The sequence below is a fragment of the Elephantulus edwardii genome, unplaced genomic scaffold, assembly GCF_000299155.1.
Source record: "Elephantulus edwardii isolate Elephantulus edwardi_28Jun2011 unplaced genomic scaffold, EleEdw1.0 scaffold00014, whole genome shotgun sequence".
In the NCBI taxonomy this organism is placed as follows: Eukaryota; Metazoa; Chordata; class Mammalia; order Macroscelidea; family Macroscelididae; genus Elephantulus; species Elephantulus edwardii.
The window spans coordinates 11890197-11903314 of record NW_006399764.1 but is presented as its reverse complement, the minus strand read 5'-3'; the positions used below and the strand labels follow the sequence as shown (position 1 = coordinate 11903314).

Sequence of the window (13118 nt, the reverse complement as noted above, 5' to 3'; positions counted from 1 at the left end):
CACTGTGAGATCCCAATGTCACAGCCTCTTCTAAATTCGCCTTGAACTTCTGGCAGTTCCCAGTCAATGTACTACTACTAGCCATTTTCCTTCTAGCTATTAATAATCTTTAGTAATATTTTACCTACACGTGATATTGATATTTTTCTATAATTTCCACATTCTTTTGGGTCATCTTTATTGGAAATGGGAGCAAATATGGAACTCTTCCAGCCAGCCATCCTCTAAATTTTCTGACACAGACTGATGGGCACAACCAGGGCTGCATCTGGTAGTTGAAACATGTCAATTGGTATTCCATAAATTCCCATTGTCTCATTTTTTGCTAGTGTCTTCAGTGCAGCTTGAACTTCATCCATCAGTACCTTTGGCTCTTAGTAAATATTACCCAGAATTTTTCAGTGTCAATGTTCTTTTTGGTACAGTGACTCTCATGTATTTCTTCCATCTTCTTTTGATGCTTCTTGGATTCTTCAAAATTTTGCCCATAGCATCTTTCAATGTTGCAACTCGAGGTTTGAATATGGGGGCGGGGTGGGGTGGCAGTGGTTGTTGACTATGCCTCCCTAAATGGTCAGTCTGAAGGTGAGCTTCTTAAATTTGATCTAACAGTCCATCATTAAGTAGGCCACTGTATTCAATTCCCTAGTTATTTGCCAAATTGAATGCATTTTATTTCAAATTGTGGTACTTTGTAATTGATTTTCCCCCTCTGAAAACTTGCTGAAGGGTCAGCTATCAAGTTATAGTTCTAATTTGATAGTAATGAACTAGTGAAAATAAACAGAGACCTTTGTAGGGCCAAGTCTATCTAAGCAAGCACTTTGTGGAGAAAAGTATTGAATGTACCCTGGACTGCCAAGAAAACAAACAGATTCATCCTAGAGAGGGTTAAACCAGGCTACTCCTTGGAGGCAAGGATTCTGGGGCCTAGTCTGACATACTCTGGACATGTTGTAAGAAGAGACAGGTCCTTGGAGAGGGACATCATGCTTGGTAGGGTGGAGGGACAGCGCAGGAGGGGAAGACCCTCTATGAGGTGGACTGATTCAGTGACTGGGATAATCGGGATGGGTGTGTCAGAGGCCATGCGACTGGCACAGGATAGAGCAGGGTTTAGGGCTGATGTACACAGGGTCACTATGAGTCGCAAACAATTCGATGGCACATAACAAAACAACAACAATCCAAGAAAATAGGAAGAAAAAATACTGCTTTTATACTAATTTTACTTTGTACAGAATAAAACTGTGTCCCACCATTTCTTGCCCAATCTCTGCAAAGCTTATAAAAGGTAACAGATTCAAGACTCGAAAGACAGACCTACACACTGAGGATCCAAGGATGAATAAGGGATGGACTCTCTTCTGGGCTGGTGCGGGGGCGGGGGCATCATCCTTTCTCTGAATGTCTCTAGATCTCTGTTTAGTCTTCTATCACTTCTTGGGAAAGATAAAGGTTCATTTTTCTTCCATACAACAAACCAAACTTTGCTCTAATTATCCTCTAAATCAGTAAGATTGTAAAGAAAATGGAACCACACTAGGTTATATATCAATTTAAGTAAAATACCTATTTCTGTCAATCTCTACTTACATTTCTGCACAGGTTTTAGAAAGAGGAAATATGTCTTATGTCTGCCTTAGAGTATATGTAAAAATGTACATATACACTTTCAGCACAAATGCTCATACATACTCCATTAAAAAGACATTGACAGATTTACAAAATAGATTGGCCTTGTACTATTCATCTCAATAATATATTTTTACTTGTTTTTGCACCACATGGTAGCCCAGTTCAATGTTAAGGATCTGTCAGCCTTTCCAACATGACTCTATTTTCAGAATACTGGAAGACAAGTGCCAAAATACATATTTCCAGTTCACAGACAGCAGTGGCTTTTTCTTCCTTTTAAGTGGACGTCTTCCAGAGACCTGTACAAGGAATTTTCAAGATGGCTACAAGCGCCTACATAACAAAAAACATCATGGAAAAGAAGAGGTCAAAAGATACAGACATCAGCCTGTTACCTAGGGAAATCATGAAAATAGGCTCCTTAATATATGTTGCAGATGAGAAGTTTCTACAGCATACGTCATTTTATAGCTACAGTCCAAAGCACGCTGGTTGTATGGGGGAGGGGAGGTGCACACACACTGACACAGTATGTCATGGTGTTGCACACAGATAAAGGTGGAATGTAATAAGCATATAGCAAAGTACCCTAGAGATAATCACTTTCACAGTAATGAACATAAGTAACCAAACACAACACTGGCCATTTTTAACACTGAACATCCAACTCCAATAAGTAGGCAGAGTTAAAACACTTAAGAGCAGTCTTTCCCTTAATTATATTAACTACATGAGAGGGATTCATAATGATGTGTGGGATGTTATATAGGCCTAAATAGTCTATTTTAAAGATCAGGCGAATCTATAAAAGTGGCAAAAGAAACTGCTTTTTGATAAGTGTCATACAACCAATTTTATTGGTTTCCACATATAGGTGAATAATTACTCATATTAGAGAGAGCTGTTTAGCAACTTAGAAATGTTTTTAAGACAAACTCTTATGAATTTTCTCTTCTCAAGTTTTGCCTCCTGATCTTAAGTTTTCATATTCTTGCCTATTTCACTACAATATGCAAAAACATAGAGATTTGTCTACCTGAAGATACACAGATTGTGACAAAGACCTGAAATACCTGCCAACATTTTGTTTCTGAAACCACTGCTACATCCTACGAAGAGAGGATTCCCTCTCATGCATATCCTGCTGTAAAAACCCAGACGTAAAAGCTAGTTTATGGGGGGAGGGGGTTTGTACATAATATTTTTTTTCTGCATTGAGTCACAATGACTCAAATTATTCTCTTTTATATACATTTCTCATACCAAGAAAAAAAAAGCCCTGTAATTTCCCCTTTGTGTTCCAAACACCAATGCTATAATCTGTACATGTTAAAAATATATTTTAGCGGGTTACAAAGGGGAATGTACCATCAACAAACGAATGGCTAGAGAAGCTGTGGTATATTCGCACAATGGAATACTATGTTGCATTAAAAAACAAGGAACTCATGCAATATTATTCAAAATGGTTGACTCTGGAGAACATTATGCTGAGTGAAATATCCCAGTCACAAAAGGACAAATATTATATGATGCCACTGCTGTAGAATGGGACTGTCCTTGGGGTTGGGGAGAGACTGAGTAAGATGGGTTCAATAATGTATACTGCACTGAAACAGAGGAGGGAGAAAACTGTTTAAAAGAGATATATAACTAGGTATTTCTGTCATCACAGGAGACTAGAGCGAGGGCTACATGGTGGAGGGGACCTGGGGGAGGGTTTGTAAAACAATGAAAGAATCTTTTCTTTTACTTTTCCATAATTTTTGACTCATGTACTTATAAATTGTTAGTCAAATTTGTGTCTTCTAGGTTGCAACACCCCCATGATACATCTTCAAGGATATGAACATGTATGGCCAAGCACAATCAATAAGAGTGCATCTAAATTCCAAAATCAATCTCCATAATAGTCTATGTGTTTCCTACTGCCAAAGGGGCCCTTTAGAGTAGTGAGAGAAGATCTTCACCCTGAAACCCACAGCGTCCCTTTTCAGCAGGAAGTAGCTAATATGCCATCCCCTTTTCCTTATGACTCAGGGTGAAGTCTCTCTCAGGGAGGAGTGATAGGGAATGGCAAAGGACACACTGACAAAGAAGATTAATCAGAACTGGCTTTGACAAGCACTGTGGCATTTGGACAAGAACAAACTGGGAGGAGGGTAGAGAGAATAGTGCAACAATGAATGAATGGAAACCCAAAATCTCTGTAAATGTTTATGAAAATAAAATATAATTATAGAAAAAAAACAAAAAAAACCCAAAAAAAACAAAGGGGAATGTAACAAATTACATATGTGTCTGAAATGAACGAGTTACTTTTTAGTGTAAACCACTTGAAATGAATAGGAAATTAATTTATTACCTTTTCATTTAAAAATCAAATGAGAGAAAGAGTAAAGCTTCCAAAAAGCAACAGTGTCACCTTCGTTCTACCAGAAGAATCTCATGGGAAACTCATTTTACTGTCTCAAAGATTGAATACTGGTCAGTTTCTTCAATTTGAGTATAAGCTTATTTATATTTTCAAGCTTATATTTTGATGAGACAATCTCAAGACAACTGTTTTATTATCTAAAAAACCATGACAATAATAGCTGCTTTTAGTATTACTTCTTGTTGTTTGGTCATTTCTTATGTTACACCTAATTTCTTAGTTACTAACTTTTTTAAAAAGAGCAAAGATCAAAACTCTTTATACTGACGATCTAAAACTGCAATAGATTTTGCTACACAATTTGGTTATAAAAATAAAAATGGCCTGAACTATATTTACACATTATTAGTTAAACTGTACAGAGATTTTCATTAAACCACATAACTTTTGTGGCTTAATGAGAATATGTGGATTAGCAGTTAGGAAAGTTTAATTTGCTTTTAAATGTTGCCAACACTTCCATATAAACACTGTCCTCCCTTTTCACCTATAAAATTTTAAGAGCATACATAACTAAAGCTACACAATTCAGCAGTATACTAATGTCCAAAATGACGCAAAGTCTCTCTGAAATTGCACATTGAGAAACGGACTACACACAAACACTTCAAGTGCAGTTCATACCAAGCATCATTAAGAGTCAGAATACTGGTGAAAAATATACTTGTCTCCTGGGAAGATGCTTCAGAAAAGAAATTTATAAGAAGTATGGCTGGAGTATCATTTTTAAAAGGGGGAAAAAAACCCACCCCAGTTTCTTTGGATAGAAAGAAACTGTGTAAAAATCCCCTTTTTAAAATGCAGAATTAACCCCATTATCATCTGCATTTACATTACTGCCCAAAAGACGGAGCTTGGAAAGACTATTTTCTGTACAGACACTAGTTAATCTCTGGATGAAAAGACAGCATCTGGCATGAAATAAACAAGAGAGATACTAGTCTACCAGCACACATAGAGACTTTCTTAAGGCTGATCCAGCAAGTGAACCTTTGGATCCAAAAGTAGGTCTTCATTTCTTTTGCTTTCAGCTGCATTCCTACTAAAAACTTACAAGATGAGCTAGTCACATTCTGCGTTTCTCCATTTATAGAGAGGATACAATAAAGACACCAAAAGTATTTTTTTTTTCTTTCTTTCTTTCTTTTAAAAATAATTTGCTTTCTTTTGCATGCCACAGGACAGTTTTCTAGTTTCAAAACAAGGGTACATCATGAACAAAATACCCTCCCCCCCCCAAACCATCTTTATTTTCATCAATACAAGAAATCCTTCTGGAAACATAAGCAAGGACTAAACAGGTATCGAACCACTGAATCTACACGTTAATACATAATCTGTTATGGTAGAATAACCAGAAATTTCCCCCCAAAGAAAGCTTTTAATTTTTCAAATATAAAAGAGGCTAAGGGAATCATATGGGAACAAATAAACATCTCTTATTTCATGTTTCATGATAAAGATGAACACCACGCTGGCAGCTGGGAGAAGGGCGGAACTCTAATAAATAGGTCCAAGTGAAGAATTTCTACATTTCTTTAGAAAACAGGACCAGTATTCCTTTTTTAAAATGATCCTGTGGAATGCCTTTACCTCCATGTTTACCTAATAACAGTAAAACAGACACAAGAATGATGGTAACAGATCAAGGATGCTGGATTCAGGACTCTTACGGTACACTTTTGTTTAAAAGTCCTACAGGTTTATTGACTAAGGCTAGACAGCAATTCATATGATCCTATTTGGTGCATTTTCTACCATGGTCCAAGATCATTACATGGATACAGCCAAAGACTGGCCCCAACTTTCAGGAAAGAGACCACAAGGAAGGAAATCAGGGTGGTTATTTGGTCCCTCCCCTTCCCCTCCAGTTCATAATTTGTGTCCTGGAACTAGAAAACAAAACAAAAACAACAAACATTGGAAAAATACAGACTGCAACGAGTTAGAGGACTTGAAAAAAGTTGGCGGAAAGTGGCACGGAAGGAATTAAGAGTAAGGTCACTGGGTTTGGGATGGCAAGGGCGTTGCATTGAAAGACCATCCACGGGACAGAGTACTTAGAATGTCTGGTGGTGTCATTCCCTCCACTTCAGAACATCCATATGTGATAATAAATAGATCAGTTATGTAATAAGGCAGTGTGTTGAATATGCATTCGTCTTGTGGAATGAACCACCAGAGAGAGACAGGATACCATACACATTCTTTGAGTGTTCTTGTTTTGTGTTTGACTGGGTGGTTTTCAAGGCTATCCAGGCTAACTCCTCCTGGGGATTTCCTTGGAGAGAAGAGTGGTCCTCTGAGGCTGGTTTGTTTAACCTCTCCTTTATCAAGAGATGATGACTGGCTTTAAAGAAAAAATAAAGCTGAAGGTTGTTTTTTACTTTTTTCCCTTTTGGTTGCATCATTCTGAGTGTTTTCATATAAACAAACAAACAAACAAAAAAATCACAACCAAAAAACAAAATAAAAAAAAAATCAACTCAATAGTTTTTGATGCATCCAGTCGTATCCTCAGGATGTTCCAGAAGTTTCCAGGTAACTCTGTAGTTTACGGACTGTGGTTTTGTCCAACGAGCAAAGGTCAAAATCAAATGTTGTGTTTGTGATATGAAAGTGTCCAGTTTCTTCTATAAGATTCACAATCTAGAGGAAACAATAAAAGAAAAAGTAAGAAATAAGCAACAGACACCAAAAGAGAAACAGGAAGAGAGGTAATGTGAATCATGGAATCAATCTCTTTTGGCAAGTCCAAGATCTATTAATCCTTTAAAATTCTCAATAAAGTGGATCGTATCTTTGCTATTTATGTCCTTTAAATGGTTTCTGAGTCAGCAACAGATTATTTTACTACGGATGTTGAAGGATGGGGGCATATGTGAAGATCCCTTTAAAAAAAAATCAGGTACTGATCCAGTAAATAGTGAACATACTTAATACATTGAAATCCTAGCTTAGAACATAACTTACGCTTCTATATTTAAACATACATACATATCATGGTTAGTTTACTGATGATAGAACCGCTGGAATTTTAGAAATCATAATATGCACAAAGGAAAAAAAACCCCTGAAACAATATAGAAGCCTAGCTAAAGATTATAAGCAGTGTTTAGAAGGGACTCAGGGGGCTCTCCAGGGTGCTGGGACTGTTGTGCTGCTTGATCTCTGTGTTGAGCATGTAAGAGGTGTTTGCTTTGTGAAAATTCACCTGGTTGTGAATTCAATTTTAAAAAATGGATAAAATATCCATTGAAGGCTTTAGAGTCATGTTCAATTGCTTTATTCTGGAGAGGTAAATATTACCTATAAGAAGTGTCTGTGTCACCACATTTCCAACAGTTAAATAGCAATTTCTGCTATTATATTGGCACCAACTATTAGAAAAAAAATCACTGTTCTCCCCGTAGATTTTATGATTCTTCTGACATTTTAAAGTTAAGAATGATGTGGTTATTGGCTTGAAATGTTCTTTTATCATGTTAAGGAGTCTTGGCAGCACTGTAGTTTTAAGGCATCTGGCTGCTAACGCAATGATTAGTGGTTCAAATCCACCAGCTGCTCCTTAGGAGGAGCCACATTGGTTCCAGTCTTAGAAATCTGTGGGCTTGGACTTTGTCATGCTAAGTGACTTTTCATTCCCACTGACAAAAACTGTATTCTCAGACTTGGATGATGTACAGAGTAGGTTTTAAGCATGTGCCCCGTGGGCAAATCGGAAGGAGGGGAACTGATTTCACTGAGCTGTGAGCTGAAGGGAAGGAGAAAAGAGGCAGGAGAGTGATAAAAGGTGTCTGTGCAGAGGAGCCACTTGGCAAACTCTTCCACCTGAGTTTAGCTGCCTCTCTTCTCTTTCATGTGCTCCGAGTCCCTTTAGTTAATAAATTGTAAAATGGAGAATAATTTTTAATATTTACTATTTCTTTGACCAAGTTTTAAATGTCCCAATTCAGTCTGAAAACAAGAGTAGAACTGAAATTTTATCTGCCACTTCTTACTGAAAGTCAGCTAGTTAGTCCCTTTTAAAAAAACACAGTACATTGGCGAACTATTCCCTAAGGGTCACTGCCTCTTAATAGAAAAAGTGATCCTCAGCCTGACACTTGACTTCTACAGAAGCTTAAAAGACAGGCTAAGCCTCCACCATATTAACTACACAACCCCAGATTGATTGGTTATTGCCTTATTCAAACTCTGTAACAATTTTAAACATATAGCTATGGGTTTAATAATGTAGCACGTTATCCTCATTGAGGAACCATAACAGACACTGTCAGTTATCTACCAAATGTCTATTTACCTCTTATTTATTAATAGAAGCCTATGTTTCTGGGGAAAGCAATATGCCTAGATACAATGTGTGCTTCTCCAGACCTAAGTGAATTGAACAGCAGCCACAGCTATTTAATTTGTCAGATGTTACTAGGCTTTCAGAAGTGTTTTAAATGAATATATTAACAATTGGAATGTGCCTTTTGCCTTCTACTTTTGTTCCTGTCTGAAATAAACATGCAATATTTTCTATCCATCTTTAGGGTGAATACATCATATGAAAGAGGACTGAGCCCAGTGAGAAGGATACTGTGACTTTTGTGGCATCTTTAAGTGACTACATTGGCCATGGATCGCTTACCTGTAGGTGACTGCTGTATGGCTAGGGAAAGGGAGGGAAGCGAAGGGGGCAGAGCCTTACTTGACGAAGCCTTTGGACCCAGGCTTGATTTTATTATTTGAATTAACATACTACTAGGAAGGTATGCCCAATTAAAGTATTACACACATGTACTAGTTCTCAATAAAACATTATTAATACTTATGACAGTCATTCATTTGTTTTATTAGTTAATAATTAAAGAGCTTTGGACAAGTTATGCATGCACTACTAAGTCCACACACAATCCTGCTAAGACAGTTATAATGTATTTATTTAATACTTTTCCCCCAGTTTATGTCATAATGCTAAGGACTTAGAGAACATGTGGGCATTTCAGTAGAGAAACCAGTACCTTCTTCAGAGAGATTTTGAGTTTAAATTCAGACAATGAAGGCAAACGACAAACAGGCCAGTCTGCCTCCTCCCTTCAAGATGTCCACCACTTAGTGACAAAGCATTCCGAACCAGTTCTGGATTTGGCAGAGTTCGGAGGCTGCCCTTTATTTGAATGGCACTGGCCAGGACATTAGAACCTCTGAGTGGCCTTGGCTTCCTCATTTGTAAAATGGAGATATTTCCACCCGAGTTTCCCACCTCACAGGGTTGAATAGGGGCATGAACAAGGCATGGCAAATGAAACAGGACTTCTTGATAAAGGATAAACTACTGGACTGATCAGAACAACATGATTACGCTTACCACACAAACATAAGCCTGTCCTTAATTGTGTGGGAGGCAATTATTCAACATATGAATGATCAGACTTTGTGGTTTGATTCTCCTTTCCCTTTGACTGCTGGTATTTCATTAACATTAAAACAAATGAAGCAGGGGGAAACACCAGCAACTAAAGATCAGGAAAGGTTTACTTGAAATTTTACTTAACCAACTTTACGTAATAAAAATTTGTAAGGGTAACGGAAAGTTACAAGGAGTAGACGAAGGAAAGTCACTGAGATGACGGCCAACAACCACAGCCCAAAGGGAAAGGAAGCAAACCAGCAGCTTCTAATCCAGGGAGGCTCTGCCTGGAGAAAGTAGAGCTGTGCTTCACAGGGCTTTTTTTGTTTGGAAAAAACCTCCAACTTTCTGTTGTGATTTTGGTGCACGCTTAGTGAGGAGAATGTCTTTCCATTCAAAAGTTCCCCTTATCTTTTGCCTGTGACATGGACCGCCACCCCCACAGCGGATGGTATTCCGCTCACGTTGTTCACTTTCCCACTCACACTTTTCCTTATCCCTCTTTCTCCTGCGCTTTATCCTGTCCAAATGCTGCTCTTTGACCTCATATGGTTTCCTGTTCTAGAGAGTGCAGACCCTCTGTGTTATTACTTACCATATAGGCCTGTCTAATGTTTGGTGAGCCCTGATGGCTTAACAGTAAAGAACTGCACTGCCAACGCAAAGGTACAAGGTTCCAACACTTTAGTTGCTCCATAGGAGAAAGATGGGCAGTCTCCTCCTCTGTGATTTACTGTCTTTGAAAACTTGCCAGAGGGTCAATTATGGGTCAGTCCTGACTTAATGATACTCAACAACAATAACAACAACAACAACTGTTTGCCTGAAAGTTGAGCCTTGAGTACTTTTCAAGGGTTAAAGAGTGTCTAAGGGTCATTGTGTGCATAACGCTGGTGGCCTAGCAGCAAAGAGCTGGGCTGTCAACCTAAAGGTCTGAGCCTAAATGGCTCAAATCTACCAGTGGCTCCATGAGAGAAGGATGTGCAACCTCCTCCCATGGGATTTACATATAATTTTTTCCAGGTTTCTTCCACACTTGTCAGCAGTCTCTCCCGAGTCACCTATGTTGGTTTGGTCCCTTACAGAGTGGACAGCCATAGTAGCCGGGCACCATCTAGTTCTGGTCTCAGGGTCATGGAGGCTGGGCTTCACACAGTCATTTAGTGCTGGGGACCAATTATTTCCACATAGCTATAACTGTATTCACCCTCTCTGCTCTACTAAGGAAGAGATTAATAGATGGAGCTTAGATGGCTGCATACAACTTTTTAGGACACCAGTTGTGACTCAACAAAATAGGACATAGAATACTAACTTTGTGGGATGTTGGGCCCAAGGACCTTGAGGTCCCTTGGAACTACAGTCCTGAACTCTCAGACTCCGAGACTCATTCTGTCAGGGTGATTTGGTTATGGTTAAGGAGTTTTTGGATGACTGCTTTTATTTGAAGTAGTTTCTAGACTTCTCTGAGGATCCTCTGGGTGGATTTGAACCTCCAACTATATGGTTAACAGCTGAGAATGTCAAGCATTTATAGCACCCAGGGACTTGAGGCCTACAATTTGCCCTTGAAAAAAACAGATGTGCATTGAAACAATCCTTTTTGTTTTCTGTCTCTCAATATGGCTGCCCACTAATAATTGAACAATGAATGAATAGAAAACTGGGCAATAAAAACTCTTTCCGGACAAAGCCACTTAATTTTTTCTCTCTTTTTTTTTTTTTTTTGGTTAATTTTAATAAAAGTTTACAGAGACTTCAGGTTTCCAGTCATTCATTGTTGCACTTTTCTTCCTGCCCACCCCCTCCCACCAATTCACTTTTCTCCTTGATGAGTAAAAGAAAAGTGCTTTCATTGCCATGCCACTTACTTTTAAAGCAAATAAGCATATTTGGCTACTAGGAAATATGCCCACTTCATATGCAGTGTTAGGATTTTCTATGTTTCCGCTGCTTCAGTCATTATCCTCCTCCTTCAACAACAACCACACCTTCTGCATGCAGACACACACACACACACACACACAGAGAGAGAGAGAGAGAGAGAGAGAGAGAGAACACATTCCAGAGATCTGGTAAATCTAAAGTCCATAAGCACACGTTCTTACAGAAGCCTCCACCATCCTAAACAGTAGTAGTGGCTGCAGTTCAGGGAGTTCAGGACGGTCTGCCAAAGGCTACAGCATTAATTAATTTGAATCATTAGAGTATGTACTCATGTCCTCAATTAAGTGAAAAAGACTTCATAAAGAAAAATAAGTGCCAGCTCCTTTCCAGGAATCTTGATAGTGAGAACAGCAGAAATCGAACATTAAAACGTTGTATTTCACTGAAGCAGACCGTGAAGCCTAGAAAAGATCCTGCTCCTTTCTCAATGATTGTGCTTTGCCTTTCTAGAGGAATACCCTGTCCTGTAGTCAGTAGGGCTTGGCCTTAGTATGACTACATTTCATAATACTGTAATAATTAATGTCTTCCCAAAATAAAAAAAAATTACTATGACCACATATTAAACAAGCAAGGGCAAAAGGTAAAACTAGGCAAATACAAATAGCATGCAAAAGACTTAACTCATTTTTTAGTTGATGGCTGTTATGAAAACACTTATGATATTTCCTGCAATGTCAGACTTTGAGGGAAGAGGTACCAAGCTGGCTTTAAAAAAAAATAAAACTGAGAAAGATTCACTTGTTGAATCTGTAGTTTCCTCTTCTAAACTTGAACTGAACTAAAAAAAAAAAATGAAGATGGGGCCGTTTTTGGTGGCTGCAACTATCAGCTGCCATTGCATAAGCTCCGACTCATTGTTACTATATTATGACAGAGCAAAACTATGTCCTTCCCTGGCCATCTCCATGGTCACTGCATATCTGAGTCCACTGTGGCCGCTAAGCGCCTTCCAACCTAGCTGGCTAATCTTCCACCATTAGATCACAGAATATTAGGTGGTGATCCACAGAGATTTTTCATTGTCAGAAGTGAATTTCAAGGTACACTGTCATGCATTTCTTCCTAATCGGTCTTGTCTGGAAGCTATGCTGAAATCAGCTCACTATGGTGGCCTTTCTCTTGTCCCACACATAGTACAACAGAGTGATAGGTCAATACTGGACATTGTTCTTAGTCTCACATATTAAACCATCAGATGCCCTAATGGTGCAGTGTTAAAGAGCTAAAATGGTAATTAAAAAGGTAACAGTTCGAACCCATCAGCTCCTCGGTGGGAGAGAGCAGAATGCTTTCTAATGCAGTCTTTGTAGCCTTGCAGGGCAGTTCTGCTCTGTCCTATAGGGGTGCTATGAGAACAATCCAGATTATTTTTTTTTTCATCTGAGACAATCTTTCCACTAGGAGAGAGTAAGAAAAAAGCTTTGCTCTAGTGTCGTAGTCTGTATGGAGCTGCACTCCTAAACCAGAGGCCAGGTCCCTCTGGTGGTTTGGATGCACCAGGGGGTCTGTAAGAGAAAGCTGGGAAATCTCCAATTTGATCTACAGCCTCCAAAACCCGATGAAGGATGAGCTATGAGCCAGGTCCAAACTTATGACAATGAGGCTTGGGAATTTGCTTTAACTACTTCTGTCCAGACTGGACTCAGGCAGGTCTGGGAGAACTCTGGTCTTCCTCAAGATGGGCTGGTTATGCAC

At 38.8% G+C, this 13118-nt stretch overlaps 1 protein-coding gene across 2 annotated transcripts in view; it reads right to left on the bottom strand.

Moving 5' to 3' along the window:
* Positions 1-6352: 6352 nt before the first annotated feature.
* MLLT3 (myeloid/lymphoid or mixed-lineage leukemia (trithorax homolog, Drosophila); translocated to, 3) overlaps positions 6353-13118 on the bottom strand; it is a 344501-nt gene continuing 337735 nt past the window's right edge. The window contains exon 11 of one of the 2 annotated variants that reach the window (XM_006881275.1): positions 6353-6724. In XM_006881275.1, coding sequence (XP_006881337.1) covers positions 6593-6724 — 132 coding nt within the window. In that variant the 3' untranslated portion in view covers positions 6353-6592. The remainder of the gene's footprint in view (positions 6725-13118) is intronic. The other variant, XM_006881274.1, reaches the window with a different exon arrangement.